The sequence below is a fragment of the Emys orbicularis genome, chromosome 19, assembly GCF_028017835.1.
Source record: "Emys orbicularis isolate rEmyOrb1 chromosome 19, rEmyOrb1.hap1, whole genome shotgun sequence".
Lineage (NCBI taxonomy): Eukaryota > Metazoa > Chordata > Testudines > Emydidae > Emys > Emys orbicularis.
Window position 1 is genome coordinate 1,015,858 of NC_088701.1, and position 18,798 is coordinate 1,034,655.

General features: G+C 57.3%; 1 protein-coding gene across 1 annotated transcript in view; it reads left to right on the forward strand.

Annotated features, from left to right (window-relative positions):
* The first annotated feature begins 3,839 nt into the window (after positions 1-3,839).
* The window catches only part of LOC135891526 (intercellular adhesion molecule 5-like), a 45,849-nt gene continuing 30,890 nt past the window's right edge, over positions 3,840-18,798 (forward strand). The window contains exons 1-2 of the mRNA XM_065419076.1: positions 3,840-3,862; positions 4,265-4,342. Of these exons, the coding sequence (XP_065275148.1) occupies positions 4,267-4,342 (76 nt within the window). The 5' untranslated portion in view covers positions 3,840-3,862; positions 4,265-4,266. The remainder of the gene's footprint in view (positions 3,863-4,264; positions 4,343-18,798) is intronic.

The window sequence follows — 18,798 nt, forward strand, 5'->3', positions numbered from 1 at the left end:
AGGAACACCTCGGCCTAACCCTGGGGGTCCCTCAATCCTCACGGTGGGATCAGCTTGTGGTTCCTGAAGTATTGCAACAGAGGCTCCTATTTTAGGGCCTCCCTGAGAATATGCCTTGGCCAGTAAGGCTAATGCCTCCTGCAAAGAAGTGCCGTCAGTTATATGCATGTTAACCGTTTCCTGCAAATGGGGAAGAGAGTTATTGACCAACAAACTAACGTACAGTGGCTCATCTGTTTCCTCTTTCATGTGACTGGGCCATGCTGCCCTTAACCGCAGGTGAAATTGATGTGGGGACTCATTAGGTCTCTGCTTTAGGTTAGACAGGATGGCCACTCCAGCTTTCCCCGGATGCTGATTGTGTTCCAATAGGGCTACGGTGTCTTTAAAAGAGCTCTCTCCTGCCCTAAACTCAGGTGGCAAAGGACTCCCTAATACTCGATTCACTGTGAGTTGTAAGATTTTAACCCAATCTTCCCTTGGGAAGCCAAACACTTTTGCTGTTTCTTGTACACGCGGTGCATGCATTGCGACCGAAGAATCCTCCATCATCCCTACTTGCTTAGCTACCAGATCTAGGGTCTTAATATCTGTAACAACTGCTACAGGGCAATCAGAATTAGAATCTGAGGATCTTCTCTCTGGATCGGGATCTGGGCTTCTATCTGAGCTGGAATCTATAATTTCTATGTTTTGACTTCTCCTACCCAAATCCACATTTTCCTCATCAGAGCGATCAGAACTTTCCTCTGGAAATAATTCTGGATGAGCAGGGTAACTTTCCATAAAACCTCTACGTCCTACACTCAAGGCATCTCCACACTGACGCAGGACGTCTCTCCGTCCGTTAAGATCTGGTGTAGTAGGGTGTTTTACTGGTACACCAGGTGATACCAGCATATACCAAGGGGGTGTAGAGAGTCCACAAAATTCTAGGGACCTAGGCAATGTTGAAGATCACCCAAATGCCAATAAGTGTCCACCCAAAGGGGCTGGGTCTCCTGATCTATATGGTGCCAATGTAACATTGGGTGGAGGAGCTGGAATTACATCCCTTGGTTGTTGTATCTCTCTGTGTTGTAACCTAGAGATTACTACATCACAGGCACTAGCTACTGGTGTCACTTGTGACACCGCATCTTCTAGTCCCTGAACAATCAGTCAGGGCACTTCTCTTCCTCTTCACTATCGGGGCGGACACTAACAGAGGAGAGGATATCTCCTCCCCCTTTGCTCTGCTCATTTCATCCTCTACATTACTAGTCGCCTCCTCTATGATGACACTCAACTCTACCTCCTGTGATGCCACCCTGGGACTTCCTTTTTCTATCTGCAGACTGCTAGTAGCTTCTGCACTGCCAACTCCCTCTCCTGACTCTCCCAGGGCCCCTGAGACTCAATCTCCAACTCCGCTCCTAAAGGTACCGTATCAGCCTGAACTAACTCGCTCGCCTTCCTTCTAGTGATTGGCCCTGCGGGGTTCTCTCTCTCCGTCGGTTCCACCATGCCAATAGGGATGGGAATCAACCGATTCTTTGGCTTCCTCTAACACTTCTGCTATTGCTTCCAACAGCCGACCTCGGTCTGATTTATAGCCGCCCAGCGATTTTAATCTGGCAGCCACTCGCTCCTGCCAACAACGTGCTTCTTCTCCTGCTTCCTGTACCTGGTACCTAGACCGTTCTAATGTTTTCTCTAACTCCTGCTTCTTTTGGAAAAGTACTGACCGCTCCTCTGAACTACATGTAGCCGATCTGTTAAATCCTGAATGACCTTCCTCCCTCATCCAAAGTTTGCTGGGCTTTTCTGAGTAACTCTAATTTTTTATTCAATTCCTTTCCCAGCGAACTACAGGCCACAAGCAGACATTCAAGAGCTATTTCCTTTACCAGTTTAGCCATTTTTTTCTGCTCTGTTCCTACGTCAAACACCTCACTCACAAAAACCCCACGGGTTACAATGCTCAGCGATCATCTCAGTATTCCTCAGCTGTTCTAAACCTTCTCCATGTTCCTGAATGTCTTTTCTGGCAAAGTTTTCTAAAGCCAGACTGCGGGTAACTCTACTCTTGCTCTTGCTCCACTCACCTTAACACGTAACACAGAACTCATTTCAATTCTAGAACTTCACTATTCACTAGCCTATGTGAGAAACTATATAATGAACCCTCTGCTGTTCTTTATTCTGAAACTGAAGGCTCCCTTCACAGAAACCACAGGAAACGACACCTCAAACTGGTTTTTACACTTAGTTCAAAAAGTCCCAAGTAGACGATAGAGGGGTGGGGGGCGCGTTCCCCTCTCTTCCCTCGATGGCTCGTAGCTGATCGAGAGGCCTCTTTTCCCCTGTCGGGACCTGCCAAACAGCTGGGGGAAACTGAGGCAGGCGGATCAGAGGTGCAGCCTGGGAGAGTTGAGGGGACTGAAATAAGGTAGCTCGAACTGTACAAGATCTGAGTTACTGCGGCCTCTTGGCGGCAATTAATACATCGATTTATCAACTCCCCCACCACCACTAGCGTGGGTTTTCAGGCCCGATGCTACTGCTAATATCTTATCGGTACCATTCGTTATAACTTCAACCTTCAACAAAGCCCCTTAAACGCGCGTATCACTTTAAATAATAACAACTGTTACTCTTTATCCTGCAAGATTAAATTCAAAACCTCTAAGCTAAAACTCTAGTCAAACCACAGCACAGAACAGGAAATACTGGGAACGCTGCCAAGAAGCAGTCACAGGAAATCAGGTTCCTGTGCTCTGAAGAGCGAGTGAGTAAGACACAGAATCTTCCTCTCTAACTCTAACTCTTTACTTATGCCTCAGGTGAGATTCTCAGGGGTCTAAAGATGGCTGGAATCCCGGAAAATCCCTGTCAGACACGCCTCGACAGAAGCTGCCGCCGAATTGCCGCCGCCGCGGAAACGCGCGTGCCGCTCTAACGGCACACGGACTGCCCCCGCCGTCTGCGGCGGCAATTTGGCGCGCTGCTTGGGGAGGCAAAAACAGTAGAGCCGGCCCTGGACAGAACCCCAAACCCAGGCAGCATGTGTGGGTTACACAAGCTCGTAAAAATCCGTCCTCCTCCTCAATGTGACACGAGATGAGCCTGATCTCTTGCTCCCCCCCCCCCCCCCAGGTTAGAAATTACATCAACTGGGTTTAATCAGAAACAAAACAAATGTATTAACTACGAGAGCAGATTTTAAGTGGTTCAAGGGGGAGCAAACAGAACAAAGCAGATCACTAAGCAAATGAAACAAAACACACAGACTGAGCTTAGCACACACGATAGGTAGGATACAAATTAGCAAATTCTCACCCTGAGTGATAAACAGACTGGCAGAGTCTTAAGGCAGTGTCCCCCTGTCCCCAGGCGTTGGCCCTGGCTGGGGCTCAGCGCAGCCGGTTGGTGGAAGCCCCCACGGCACTCCCGAGGGCAATGCCCCGAGCTGCAGCCAGAGGTGCCCGTGCTGCGTGGGCAGACGTCCCCATGCGGGCTTTCACCGAGCCGCGTGAGCGCCCGTCACCGTCACGCTGCAGCCCCATGGGCTAGAGCCGCCCCTGGAATTACCCAGGTCCCGACGGGCACAGCCCTGCTGCCACGGCTTCCCCACTGGGGCGCCCGCAAGAGCTGCAGCAAAGCTGGCTCGGGTACGGCTCCGTGTCATGCGGGCGCACCCCGGGGCAGGGCAGCCAGAGGCGGGCGCGAGGGACGGCGAGGTAGCTCCGCGCCCAGGGCAGTCAGCCGGCTGAGGGCTCCCTGGGACGTCCCCTTATCTCACCCAGCAGACGCTCCGCATGCCCTCCTCCCGGGCTGCACCCTCATTCTGCCATTCCAGCCAGCACCACCATCGTTGGGGGTAAGGTCCTGGGTTCTCTCCCCGGCTCTGGGAGGGGAGTGGGGGCTGGTGGTTAGAGTGGGGGGCTGGGAGCCAGGACTCCTGGGTTCTCTCCCCGGCTCTGGGAGGGGAGTGGGGGCTGGTGGTTAGAGCTGGGGGGGCTGGGAGCCAGGACTCCTGGGCTCCATTGCAGACCAGATACCGGGCTAGATGGGCCCTGGGCTGAGCCGCCCTGGCAGTGCCTGGGCACCATCTCCGCATTTCCAGTGACAGCGACTCAGTCCCCAGTGCCCAGGGCCTAGGCGGGCGCCCCTGGCAAGACTCCCATTGACGTCAGTGGGCTTGGACCAGGCCCCACAGGACCGACGGAAAACCCAAGCCCAGCTCCCCCGACTCCTGCTCTCTCTGTCCCTCTCTCCTCAGCCATGAGACCCCAGCGGCTCCAGCATCCCTCTCCCGGGGGCTCCCTGGCCTGGCTGCTGCTTCTCCTGGTGCTGCCGGGTAAGTGCCCCCCACCCGCCCCCCGCTCAGGCTGCGTGTCCCCAGGGGAATGCTAGTGGGACCGGGCTGGGCTGGGAGCTCCCCACTGAAACAGCATTGAAGTGGTGACATCGATTTGTTTTACTCATTGTTAATGAAGCCGCCTTCTTATAGAATCACCAGGAGGGGAGTGGGGTCTAGTGGTTAGAGCAGATTGGGGGTTGGGGAGCTGGGAGCCAGGACTCCTGGGTTCTCTCCCTGGCTCTGGGAAGGGGGTGGGGTTTGATGTTCTGTTTTCTCAGTTCCACTGGGCTGTATCCCCCAGAGGTGCAGCCACAGCGTGATAGATCCGTTTGCTGTTTCAGGGGCCGCGCAGGGCTCGTTTGAGGTGAGCGTTTCGCTGGAAGCTGCCGTGGTGGAGCACGGAGGGTCCGTCTGGATAAACTGCAGCACCACGTGCCGGGATCCTGGTGCCAGGGGCGGTGTGGAGACCTCGCTCATCAAAACCAATACTAAAAGTGGAGCCGGGTGGGAGGCCGTTCTCCTAACCAATATCAAGGAGTGGGTGTCGTCCCCTCAGTGCTACTTCATCTGCGGTGGAAATACGACGGTGGCGTATGCAAACATCTCCGCTTACCGTAAGTGCCCCTGGTACCCAGCTGCAGTGGGTCTGGGGGGGTTTTTGTGCCACTGACACTTTCTGGTGCAGGGTAGAGCTAGAGAAAGGGAAAAAGTCGCTGGCAGAACTAGGGTACAAAGCTGTGCTCTGGCCCTAGGGCAGGGGACTGGCTGGCTCAGGGGGCAGAGAATGGGCCTTTCTCCTCTGGGGACACTGGCTCCGCTCCATTAACCCAGGCAGCACCTGCGTGGAGTTACCCCCTGGCAGCCGTTGGGTGGGAGGAGTTGGTGGGGCTCAGTCCGGCTCCTGGCAGGGCAGGAATCCACATCCCAACCCCCTGCCCCACTTCGAGCCCCTGCCGACCGGTCAGCGAGACTGAGCCTGGCTCTCGCCGCCAGCAGGGTCCCCTCTGGGGCAGGCTCAGCCGGCCTGGGGCGCGGGGATACACCTTTCAGGCTCTTCCCCCAGCGGCGCCTTTCAGCAGCACCCGGGTCTACGGGATCCAATTAACCGACCTGCGGGTGCTTCCCCCTTTGGCTCCAGGGGCGCCGGAGCGGGTGGTGCTGGAGCCGCTCCCCGAGATGGAGCTGGGACAGGCCTATAACGTGATGTGCCGGGTTCTGAACGTGGCTCCAGTCACACACCTCACCGTGACCCTTCGCCGGGGGGGACAGACCCTGCACACGGAGACCTTCCAAAACCACACTGGGACTGGACCCGACAACGTCACGGTGATCACGGAGATCACCCCTCAGCAATGGGACCACAGGCAGGAGATCACCTGCCACACAGCCCTGAACCTGACACCGCACGGGCCCCACTTCAAAAACAGCTCCTCTGCGGTGGAACTCAAGGTTTATGGTGAGTTCCCACCTGCTCCATGTGCCAGACACACCGTTCCTCCGTGCACCATAGACACTGCTCCATGCACCAGACACACCACTCCGTGCACCAGAGACACGCTTTGTGTGCCAGACACACTGCTCCATGCACCATAGACACTGCTCCATGCACCAGACACACCGCTCCGTGCACCAGAGACACGCTTTGTGTGCCAGACACACCGTTCCGTGTACCAGAGACACGCTTTGTGTGCCAGACACACCGCTCTGGGGGCTGGCAGTTCAGGGGACACAGGGGCTTTGCCTGACGGCCCCGCTCCCTGCACCCCCTGCCGACATTCACCCCCCCACAAAGGGGCACCAAATACTCCCTGGCCAGGATGGATTCCCTGCTGTCCTGGGCCTGTCGATGCCGGTCCCAGGTTGGGGGCTGAGATCTGTTCTCCCAGGTGGCCGAGATGTCCCGGGCGACCCCTTTGGGAGCTCCCCTAACGCAGACTGATGCGTCTCCTGCTCTTTACACAACTACAGCGTGAGGTCCCAGCACCCTGTTTGCGAGTCCCCCCAGCCGCACCAGGCCCAGCTGGGGCTGGCTTCCGACACGCAGAACACGGTGAGCGCCCGTGGAGGTGTCACAGCGATTTAAAGGGATGCCACCCATCTCCCATGCCCTACATAGAGGGGGGAGGGGTAGTCACATGGCCAAAGTGCCGGGGGTGGGGGTGTGATGGTGCTGCCCGTGGGAGCCAGCTGAGGTCACTCAATCAGGGTGAACTGCAAACAAAACGGGGCAGACAAACCCCAAACGCTGGTGGATATTCCAGTGCTGAGATTTACCAACCAGCCCAAAACAGCCTCTGTATTACCTCACTGGTTACTCAGAGTCCAACCAACGCAGTTCCCTTAAAGTGCCCAGCCTCAGGCCTCCGTCCAGACACACCTGTCAGATACGATGATGATTACTGAAAATCTGATCTCATCATATAAAAGAAAAGATTCTTCCAACCCCAAAGGATCAACCACATACCCAGGTCCAATGATAATTTAGATCTTACCCAAAATACACGCTTAGAGCCAATTCTTATGAACTAAACTAAAATTTATTAAAAAAGAAAAGAGAGAGAGTGTTGGTTAAAAGATCAATATACAGACAGACTTGAATTCAATTCTTGAGGTTCAGATACATAGCAGAGATGAGCTTGTAGTTGCCAAAAGTCCCTTTAGAAATAGTCCATAGGTTATAGTCCAATGTCCATATTCAGGGTGGCTCCAGTCAGTGACTGGGGATCTCAATCCTTGTGGCTTAAGGTTTCCCCCTCTTGAAACCCAAAGCAGATCTGAGATGCAGCAGGATCGTGTCCCAGGGTTCTTATACATTTCCAGCAGCCTTTCGGCCTGAGAAAACAATAGGCTTAACTCTCCTTCCAAACATCCTGGCAATTAGCACAGGGTAATGTATCCATTAAACAGTTCAGATACAGGTTACCACAACCTTCAAAGAGACATAGAGACAATTATACTATTTCACTCAAGCATCTTCCTAAACATTAATATTCCTTTTTTGATCTTTGAATTTAAAACTATAGCAATAGACAAGCCTTGTTTGCTTACATCACAAGCTCTGAGCAAACACCTCCTCTTCTACCTCTAACAATGCAGACTTGCATTTCACAGCTCTATTCATTTACAGATCTTCCTAACCAGTCTCTAAAGTTCAGCCATGGGTTAGGTCAGTCTGGGAGGTAATTAACTCTTTCTGGCCCTGTCACCTTTCAATGAGATATTATATCACACTTATAACATCACAGGGGGCCAAGGGCCAAGGGTACTGTCTGAGTCCAGGGTGGGGCCCCCCGCCCACCCGGGAGAGGGAGGGTCCCTAGGGGGTGGGTTGTCTCACCCCCACAGCACGGAGTTTGTGCAGCGTCAGGCTCCTGCTTCCCCTTCGGGGTGATGGTTTCTTCCCCTTTTTCAACCTTCCCCTCCAGGTACCTTGTCCCCTTTGGGGCCTGGCCTGGCGGGAGCAGAGGAGGGCAGAGCACTCTCAGGGCTGCTACGGGGCTTTGGTGACAGCAGGGTGTGGAACGGGGCCAGGAAGGGCAGTGATGGGTCCATCAGCTGGGGGCGGAGTATGGGGATGGAGGGAGAAGTGTGTGTGTGCGGTTTGGGGCTGGACAGGAAGATAGAGGGGTGCAGTCTGGGCAGGGGATGGACAGACAGCTGCAGGGGACAGTGGGGGGATAGAGAGACCCAAGATGGGGCTAGAGGACTGGGGGTGGGACAGTATGGGCTGGATAAACAGGTTGGTAGTTAGATCGGGAGCAAACTGCATCTCAGCCCCCATTGTCAACGCGTCTCTGGATTTCCTCGCTGGGTCCCAAGTGGCTCCCTTTGCTGATGTTTCCCTCATGCCCCGCGGTGGTTTTTCTCGCCTGCTGCAGATCTCCCAGAGGAGCCCCAGCTCCAAACCTCCCTCTATATCGAGATGGGCACCAGGGCGACCGCCCGCTGTAGGGTGGCCGGGGTCTTCCCCGTCGCGGGAGAGGCCCGGTTCAACCTGTCCTTTGGGGGAGAGAGCCTGAACTTCACCGTCACCACGTCAGGCGACACAGCCACCGCCCAGTGCGAGGTTCGGTCCCTCTCCCCGGGACAGCACCAGCTGAACTGCACCGTGTCCGTGGGGCCCGTGTCCAGATCCACAGGGCAGAGCGTTCTCGTTTACCGTGAGTGTCTGGGGGGCTCCCGGCCTGCCCGGATTTCGGGGGCTCGGGGGCTCGGCGGGTGACGTCGGCACTGTGGGCCGGGCTGGCGCGGAGGCTGGGCAGATCTCTGTGGGTTCAGCTCCCGCGGGGGCTGGTTCACGTCGGTTCCTCCCCCTGGACTTTCCATCTGAGTTTTCAGGCTGAAACTCGCCCCAAGCCCAGAGCAGAACTCAGCCCCCCCGGCCCGATTTCCCACGGGTCCCCCCCGCACCAGATCCCCTCCCTGCTCCCACGCCCAGTCCTAGCCTGGCCTGGGACTCGTTCCCCGACACCCCTCTGTGGGGCTCTGACCTGGCTCCCCTCCCACACAGGCGCTCCACTGAGCCGGGGTGCTCCCAACAAACCAGTCTGTCATCGCGGCTGAGCGGCTGCGTAGCCCAGGCCAGGGAATTCCTCCCAGCGGCTCCAGAGAGTCAGAGCCGCGCTGGGCTGGAAGGGAGCGGGCGAGGCCACCGAGGCCCCCCGCCATGCGGAGACCGGGGGTCAGTCTGCCCCTGGCCCGGCCTGCCCCACTAGGGAGAGGTAGGTTCGTACCCTGATGCAGGGCATGAGGAGCGGGCGCTGCCAGAGAACGGAGCCCTCGCCGGCCAGAGCTGGAGGGGAGAGGCGGGGGGAGCCATGGGGATTTAGGTACCAGTCCATGCGTGGAGCAACCTGCGGGAGGAATTTGGGCCCAGGTACTCAAAGGTACTTAGGTGCCTAACTCCCATGGGATCTGGGCCTAACTCCCTTTGGGGTCTGGGTGTTAACTTGAACGGGCCATGTTTATCTAGCCCCCCGCTGGCTTCGACCATCTCACCCGTCCGGTCTCGAGCGAAGCGTCCTGCTGGGGAGCCAGCGTGCGGCCCCTCGGACGGGATCAGCAGCTCTGTCCTGGTCCCTTGCAGGTCTCCCTGAGCCCGTCCTGGAGGTAACCGAGTCCCGGACCCTCGTTAACAGCAGCGTGACCATTACATGCCGTTCTCCTGAGGCCGACCCCCCGGGCGTCCTGCTCCAGCTCAGAGAGGCCGAGCGAGTCCTGGTCTCCAGCGCCCCCGCCCAGCCCCATGTGCAGCTCCAGCTGACGGCTGGCGAGGAAGACGACGGGAGGGAGTTCACGTGTGAAGCAAGCCCTGGCTCCGGCATCCCCGCCGTGAAATGCACGTCTGCCAGGCTCACTGTCCTCTGTGAGTAGAGGGGCCGCGGCTCTGTCTTAGGTGCTGCTCCAGCCCCGGCCCCACCGGCCACGCTCTGCGCTCACCCCCCGGCAGTCAGGAAGCAACGCCCCCTTTTCACAGATGGCAGCTGAGCCCCCCCCCAGAGGCTCAGTGCCTTGGCCAAGGACTCGAACCCAGGGCTCCCGGCCCATCCTTCCGCTCCAGTCCCACAAGCTTTTCTTCCGACGCACTCGGCTGGGACAGTGACTCTCTTGTGCCTGCGACCTGGGGCGGCCATTCCTGTGCAGCATCGGCCAAAGAAATGCACTGGGTCATAGAATCATAGAATATCAGAGTCGGAAGGGACCTCAGGAGGTATCTAGTCCAACCCCCTGCTCAAAGCAGGGCCAGTTCCCAACTAAATCATCCCAGCCAGGGCTTTGTCAAGCCGGGCCTTAAAAACCTCTAAGGAAGGAGATTCCACCACCTCCCTAGGTAACCCATTCCAGTGCTTCACCACTCTCCTAGTGAAAAAGTTTGTCCTAATATCCAACCTAAACCTCCAACTGCAACTGCAACTTGAGACCATTACTCCTTGTTCTGTCATCTGCCACCACTGAGAACAGTCTAGATCCATCCTCTTTGGAACCCCCTTTCAGGTAGTTGAAAGCAGCTATCAAATCCCCCCTCATTCTTCTCTTCTGCAGAATAAACAAGCCCAGTTCCCTCAGCCTCTCCTCATAAGTCATGTGCCCGTGCCCCCTAATCATATTTGACAGGTTTCAGAGTAGCAGCCGTGTTAGTCTGTATCCGCAAAAATAACAGGAGTACTTGTGGCACCTTAGAGACTAACAAATTTATTAGAGCATAAGCTTTCGTGGGCTACAACCCACAATTTGTTAGTCTCTAAGGTGCCACAAGTACTCCTGTTATTTTTGCTAATCATATTTGTTGCCCTTCGCTGGACTCTCTCCAATTTGTTCACATCCTTTCTGTAGTGTGGGGCCCAAAACTGGACACAGTACTCCAGATGAGGCCTCACCAATGTTGAATAGAGGGGAACGATCACGTCCCTCGATCTGCTGGCAATGCCCCTACTTATACAGCCCAAAATGCCGTTAGCCTTCTTGGCAACAAGGGCACACTGTTGACTCATATCCAGCTTCTCGTCCACTGTAACCCCTAGGTCCTTTTCTGCAGAACTGCTACCTAGCCATTCGGTCCCTAGTCTGTAACAGTGAATGGGATTCTTCTGTCCTAAGTGCAGGATTCTGCACTTGTCTTTATTGAACCTCATCTGGTTTCTTTTGGCCCAATCCTCTAATTTGTCTAGGTCCCTCTGTATCCTATCCCTACCTCCAGCCTATCTACCTCTCCCCCCAGTTTAGTATCATCTGCAAACTTGCTGAGAGTGCAGTCCATGCCATCCTCCAGATCATTAATGAAGATATTGAACAAAACCGGCCCCAGGACCGACCCCTGGGGCACTCCGCTTGAAACCGGCTGCCAACTAGACATGGAGCCGTTGATCACTACCAGTTGAGCCCGACGATCTAGCCAGCTTTCTATCCACCTTATAGTCCATTCATCCAGCCCATACTTCTTTAACTTGCTGGCAAGAATACTGTGGGAGACCGTATCAAAAGCTTTGCTAAAGTCAAGGAATAACATGTCCACTGCTTTCCCCTCATCCACAGAGCCAGTTATCTCATCATAGAAGGCAATCAGGTTGGTCAGGCATGACTTGCCCTTGGTGAATCCATGCTGACTGTTCCTGATCACTTTCCTCTCCTCTAAGTGCTTCAGAATTGATTCCTTGAGGACCTGCTCCATGATTTTTCCAGGGACTGAGGTGAGGCTGACTGGTCTGTAGTTCCCCGGATCCTCCTTCTTCCCTTTTTTAAAGATGGGCACTACATTAGCCTTTTTCTACTCATCCGGGACCTCCCCCTAACGCCATGAGTTTTCAAAGATAATGGCCAATGGCTCTGCAATCTCATCCGCCAACTCCTTTAGCACCCTCGGATGCAGTGCATCCGGCCCCATGGACTTGTGCTCATCCTGCTTTTCTAAATAGTCCCGAACCACTTCTTTCTCCACAGAGGGCTGGTCACCTCCTCCCCATGCTGTGCTGCCCAGTCCAGTAGTCTGGAGCTGACCTTGTTCATGAAGACAGAGGCAAAAAAAGCATTGAGTACATTAGCTTTTTCCACATCCTCGGTCACTAGGTTGCCTCCCTCATTCAGTAAGGGGCCCACACTTTCCTTGACTTTCTTCTTGTTGCTAACATACCTGAAGAAACCCTTCTTCTTACTCTTAACATCTCTTGCTAGCTGCAACTCCAAGTGTGATTTGGCCTTCGTGATTTCACTCCTGCATGCCTGAGCGATATTTTTATACTCCTCCCTGGTCATTTGTCCAATCTTCCACTTCTTGTAAGCGTCTTTTTTGTGTTTAAGATCAGCAAGAATTTCACTGTTAAGCCAAGCTGGTCGCCTGCCATATTTACTATTCTTTCTGCACATCGGGATGGTTTGTTCCTGCAACCTCAATAAGGATTCTTTAAAATACAGCCGGCTCTCCTGGACTCCTTTCCCCCTCGTGTTATTCTCCCAAGGGATCCTGCCCATCAGTTCCCTGAGGGAGTCAAAGTCTGCTTTTCTGAAGTCCAGGGTCCGTATTCTGCTGCTCTCCTTTCTTCCTTGTGTCAGGATCCTGAACTCGACCATCTCATGGTCACTGCCTCCCAGGTTCCCATCCACTTTTGCTTCCCCTACTAATTCTTCCCGGTTTGTGAGCAGCAGGTCAAGAAGAGCTCTGCTCCTAGTCGGTTCCTCCAGCACTTGCACCAGGAAATTGTCCCCTACACTTTCCAAAAACTTCCTGGATTACCTGTGCACCGCTGTATTGCTCTCCCAGCAGATATCAGGGTGATTAAAGTCTCCCATGAGAACCAGGGCCTGTGATCTAGTAACTTGTGCTAGTTGCCGGAAGAAAGCCTCGTCCACCTCATCCCCCTGGTCTGGTGGTCTATAGCAGACTCCCACCACGACATCACCCTTGTTGCTCACACTTCTCAACTTAATCCACAGATTTTCAAGTTTTTCTGCAGTTTCATACCAGAGCTCTGAGCAGTCATACTCCTCTCTTACATACAATGCAACTCCCCCACCTTTTCTGCCCTGCCTGTCCTTCCTGAACAGTTTATATCCATCCATGACAGTGCTCCAGTCATGTGAGTTATCCCACCAAGTCTCTGTTATTCCAATCGCATCATAGTTCCCTGACTGTGCCAGAACTTCCAGTTCTCCCTGCTTGTTTCCCAGGCTTCTTGCATTTGTGTATAGGCACTTAAGATAACTCATCGATGGTCCCTCTTTCTCAGTATGAGGCAGGAGTCCTCCCCTCTTGCACTCTCCTGCTCATGCTTCCTCCCGGTATCCCACTTCTCCACTTACCTCAGGGCTTTGGTCTCCTTCCCCCGGTGAACCTAGTTTAAAGCCCTCCTCACTAGGTTAGCCAGCCTGCTGGCGAAGATGCTCTTCCCTCTCTTCGTTAGGTGGAGCCCTTCTCTGCCTAGCACTCCTCCTTCTCGGAACACCATCCCATGGTCGAAGAATCCAAAGCCTTCTCTCCAACACCACCTGCGTAGCCATTCATTGACTTCCACAATTTGACGGTCTCTACCCAGGCTTTTTCCCTGCACAGGGAGGATGGACGAGAACACCACTTGTGCCTCAAACTCATTTATCCTTCTTCCCAGAGCCACGTAGTCTGCAGCGACCCGCTCAAGGTCATTCTTGGCAGTATCATTGGTGCCCACGTGGAGAAGCAGGAAGGGTCCGATCAGTTGCACGCCGGGCCCCCTGTGCTGCCCCAGAGCAAGGCCTGCAGGCGCCAGGCAGGGCAGTGGGGAGAGCCCAGCGAGGAGGCGCCTGTGGCAGGGGAGAGCCGCCGGCCTTGGCAGCAGCCCCGGGGGTGGGCAGGAGATGGGGCTACACGGCCCTGGGCAGCGTAACCAACCGCCCCCTCTCGCTTCCAGACGGGCCCAGGATGGACGACTCCGGCTGCCCCAGGGAGTGGATCTGGAAGGAGGAGACGGAGCAAACCTTCTCCTGCCTGGCCCGGGGGAACCCAGCGCCAGACGTGGTGTGCACGAAGGACGGGGTGCCCGTCAGCATCGGGGTGCAGCGGCAGATCAGAAGAGAGGACGCCGGGACCTACCACTGCACAGCATCCAACGCGCACGGCTCGGCCAGCCGGGATGTGACCGTCCAGGTGGAGTGTAAGTGGCCTTTGGTGGATCTTCCAGCAGGCGACCGGGAGGGTGGCGTGCAAAAGTGCCAAAGGGATTTAGGAGCACAGGTCTCTTTGGTAAAATCCCATTGACTTTCCATGGGATTTAGGAGCCCAAACACCCCCCAAAGCCGTGGGGGCTCAGTACGGGGATCTGGGCTGCCATTCTCTGGCCTGGCGTCCTGCTGGAGGTCAGACTGGCAGGCCCAGTGATCCCATCTGGCTGTTCCATCGGTGTGGCTTGTGCTCCACAGGCTCGGCCAGGGCACAGCCCACCGCCCCCAGGCTCAGGGGGTGCGTCCTGGCATCACTCCCACCCCGGAGCGAGCGGGGATGGGTCCAGCGTCCTCCAGCCTAGCGGTTTTCAGGTTCATCTCTGTCCCAACTCGTCCTCCTACTAATTATGTGAAATATGACAGAACACCAACCGAGATCAGGGCCCCGTCGCGCCGGGCGCTGCCCAGACCCCGGCCGAGATCAGGGCCCCGTTGCACCGGGCGCTGCCCAGACCCCGGCTGAGATCAGGGCCCCATCGTGCCGGGCGCTGCCCAGACCCAGCGTGAGAGACAGTCCCTGCCCCAGAGAGCTCACCATCTAAACAGGCAAAGAGTGGAAGGGGAAACTGAGGCACTGAGCGAGTGAGGTACTTGCCCAAGACCAGTGGCTGAGGGGAGTAGAACCCAGGTGTCCTGAGTCCCAGCCCTCTGCCCACTGCCCACCCCACGAGGCTGAACCAGCTCTTAGCCCTCCTCAACCTCGCTCCTTCTTTAACAGATCTCAACATCCTGCTGTTGGCACTGGGGCTGGTAGGTGCGTTTGCTGCTCTGACCGGACTAGGCGTGGGGGGCTACATGTACTACCGCTCCACGAGAATCCGAAACTACCGGCTCAGACAGCAGCAGGCCGAGCAGATGAGCCTGAACGGGGCCGTACAGAACACACCTGAACTGGAGCCCAGCGTCTAGGCCTGGAGTGCAGGGCCCGGAGCCCTGGGGCTCCTCGCTGCTGCTTTTCCCCTTCGCCCCCGGGGAGCCCCCGTTAACCCTTGGGATGCTGGGCAATGCCAAGAGCCTGGCGGTTCATGGCCTCTGCGCTGGCAGCACGGGGCCCTCCCATGCACACACCAGCTGCTCTCTGGAGAGCAAGGATCAGAGGGAGGGAGGCCTCTGGAGCGGGGCAGACACCCCCAGGACGTCCAGGGCTGGAATCTCCCATGTCCTTGGCCGGAGGGACGTCTGGCTGCAGCTGAGCTCTGCCCCGCTGGGGAAGCAGGTGGCTGGGAGACCCCAGGCCCAGCAGGAAACGCCTGTAACACTAAAGTCGGAACAGTTGTGCCGGGAGGGGAACGGCGTTAACGGCCGCCTCGGCCGCCTCTAACCACTTCTCCTAGCGATGGGGAAGGCGCCTCCGAGCCGCACACCAGCTCTGCCCCAGCTGGGGAGGCGGCCGCCCGGGGCACGTGCGACGGACCCACGGGATCACTGTGAAAACGGTTCGACACTAACCAGACGGGCTTTGGGATCGCCGGGTCTGTGCAACGGAGACGGGCCGTGGGGTCCGTTACTCGGATCAGCTGAATCACAAGACGCTACGTCCCCCCTCCACCATATCCCCAGCCATGGAGCGGACTCAGGGATACCAGGTCTCCCCCGCCTGTGGGGCTGAGCTGGGCGCGGCGTGGCAGGGACCAGGGTCTGCGCTCCACGGCCCGGTATGGGGGGGGTCAATGACGTTATTAACTGGAAGCGAAAGCCCCCAGTCTGTGTGAAGAGAGCGTAAGGGAGAGACTGGGGCAGGGGGCGAAGGGAACTGTTCGTATGTTACAGGCAAACGGTGGTAAATTCCCCTTCGGGACTTTTCCGACCCTGTGGGGGGCTGGGGAGCAGCTGGCCCCGGAGGCGTCAGAGTTAAAGGGCCGGTGTCATTTGCAGAGCGTGTCTCGGGGCCGGGATTGCCAGCGGAGCCCGGCGCGTTGGGGGGGCACGAAGGAGCTCTCTGGCCACGCCAGCTGTTCTCGGGGCACCTCGCTGGGGGCTGGCTCTGGGGAATCCCCCCCCCCCCCAGGGAGGGGGTGTGACGAAGTGGGACTGTTCTTAAAGTTTTCTCTGAATACAGTGTGGGTGCCTCAGTCTCTGTCGCCTGGCAACTAATGGCCGGGGCCCTTCCCCGATGCACGGGGATGCTAAAGGTGTTGGAGAACAAAGAGATGAGGTGACCTCCTGGCCCGGGAAAGAGACGAAGCCCAGAGGAGGAGGGGCTGGAGGGGGTTTCAGTTTGGAGCTGGCTGGGGACGGGGAGTGAGGGCAGACGGGGGTGTCTGGCTCTCTGAACCCCATAATGGACCCGGCCGAGGGGTCCCGTTCGCCGCTGTACCTACAAGCTCTGTTTTAGACCGTGTTCCTGTCATCTAATAAACCTCTGTTTTACTGGCTGGCTGAGAGTCACGTCTGACTGCGAAGTGGGGGATGCAGAACCCTCTGGCTTCCCCAGGACCCCGCCTGGGCGACTCGCTGTGGGAAGCGCATAGAGGGGCATATGCTGAATGCTCCCAGGAGAGACCCAGGAGGTGAAGCCGTGTGAGCGTCTTGCCCTGAAGACGGTCTGCTCCGAGGGAGAGGAGGCTCCCCAAAGTCCTGACTGGCTTTGTGGGGAGCAGTTCCAGAGCATCGCCCGGGGACTCCGTGACAACTGGTGGTAGCGGTGGGATGTACGGCACCCCGTGAATGGCGCTTCTTGCAGTAAGTGACTGGGGAGCAGTAAAACAGAGGGGGTACGGTTTCAGGGGGCGATTAACCCCTAGGATTGTGTGACCAGCGAGAAGGACTGTTGGAGTAACAGGGTCCCCCTGAGGACTGCAGCGAGCAGTCTCAGGGACGGAGGAGCTTGCCGCTCGACCCTGGGAGAGAGAAGGACATTTGCAGTAACAGGGTTCCCCTGGGGATTGCAGCGAGCGGTCCCAGGGGCGGAGGAGTCTGAAGCTCGACCCTGGCAAAGAGGTGGTGACCACGAGAAGGGCTGGCACACTAGGGGTTCTTCCTGGAAACCGTGGGGGAGCTGAGAGCACACAGGCCTGTGAGTCCAAAGCAACTTGGGAACAGTGAAGTGATGGCCTATCACCATCTCCTTAAGAAGGACATTGTGATCCTGTGCAAGAAGAGAGGGTTACGCATTGGGAAGTTCACCAAGGCCCAGTTAATCGTGCAGCTGGAGGACGAGGACCGCTCTAAGGAGCAGATTCCTGACCCAGACGGGGCTACAAGAGGATCTGGGAGCAGCTGGAGCAGTAGCCAGGCATCCCCAAGAGTCTGGTCCCCAACCAGACGGGGGTCTTCATGATCGGGTTCCCCATCAGGGGATCAGAGACAGTTGGGACTGGAGCTGAGTCCGAGAGAGCGAGAGGACTGTGAGAGACAGCGAGAGCCCGAGGAAAAGCGGCAGGAGAAGCAGCAGCAGCATGGACTGGCGATGGTGGAGCGGAGAGGCATAGGGGGCTCCCCAGGGGTGAGTGGGGATAGACCCCGGGCTACCAGTTCCGCAGGGAACCTCGACACTAAATTGCTGCCCCTGGTTAAGGAGGGAGGAGATGTGGATGCCCACCACACGGCCTTCACGCAGGCGGGTGATTTGAACCAGGGGGACCCTGCGGAAAAGCCCCGGTATCTAGCTCCCTTGCTGGGTCCCAAGGCCATAGACGCTGTCAGCCAGATGGGTGGGGTGGAGGACAGGCTCCCACTCCTGGCCCAGGCCTATATGTCAGCGTGGAGTCTCCTGGGCTCAGGCCCCTCGGACCCCCAGTGGGAGCGGAAGGTGGTGGTCAATGGGGGGACATTAGGGTTACCATACGTCCGGTTTTTCCTGGACATGTCCGGCTTTTCGGCAATCAAACCCCCGTCCGGGGGGAATTGCCAAAAAGCCGCACATGTCCGGGAAAAATGCCGGCCGGGCACTTCCCCTCCCGCGGCTGCTCTGCTCCTCCCCTGACTCTTCGGCTCTGTTTAAGAGCTGAGCCGCCCGAGCGCTATGGGCTTCAGGCAGCCCCCTTGCCTCCGGACCCCAGCCGCTGGCCGGGCACTTCCCCTCCCGGGCTCCGGCGGCGCAGGGTAGCCGCAGCCAGTAGCGCTCGGGCAGCTCGGCTCTTAAACAGAGCCGAAGAGTCAGGGGAGGAGCAGAGCCTCCGGCCGCGGCGGCTCTACTCCTCCCCTGACTCTTCGGCTCTGTTTAAGAGCCAAGCGCTACGGGCTTCGGGCAGCCCCCATGCCTCCGGACCCTGCGCCGCCGGAGCCCGGGCGGGGAAGTGCCCGGCTGGGGGCGCAGGGTCCGGAGGCAAGGGGGCTGCCTGAAGCCCAAGCGCTACGGGCTTCACGGTTTGCCAGGCAGCCTCCAGACCCTGCGCCCCCGGCTGGGCGCTTCCCCTCCCGAGCTCCAGCTGCGCTGGGGAAGCGCCGGCCGGGGGCACAGGGTCTGGGGGCTGCCCGGCAAACCGTGAAGCCGGTAGCGCTCGGGCAGCCCTTTTCGCGTGGCTGGGAGTGGGAGGGAGGAGGGGGCGGAGTTGGGGCGGGAAGGGGTGGAGTTGGGGCGGGGCTAGGGTGGGAAATGGGCGGGGCCAGGGCCCCGTGGCGGGTCCTCTTTTTTTATTTGTTAGATATGGTAACCCTAGGGGACATGCCTGGGGTGGCGAGACCCTGGGACAGAGAGCACTGTTGTCGGGCCCCAGGTGGTGCAGCCGCAGATGCTGAGGGGCTGTGTGACCTGGGTGAAGGTCCCCGGGATGAAGGCCCTCGCCCTGCCTATGGCCTGGATCCCTGTGCAGACCCAGGAGGGG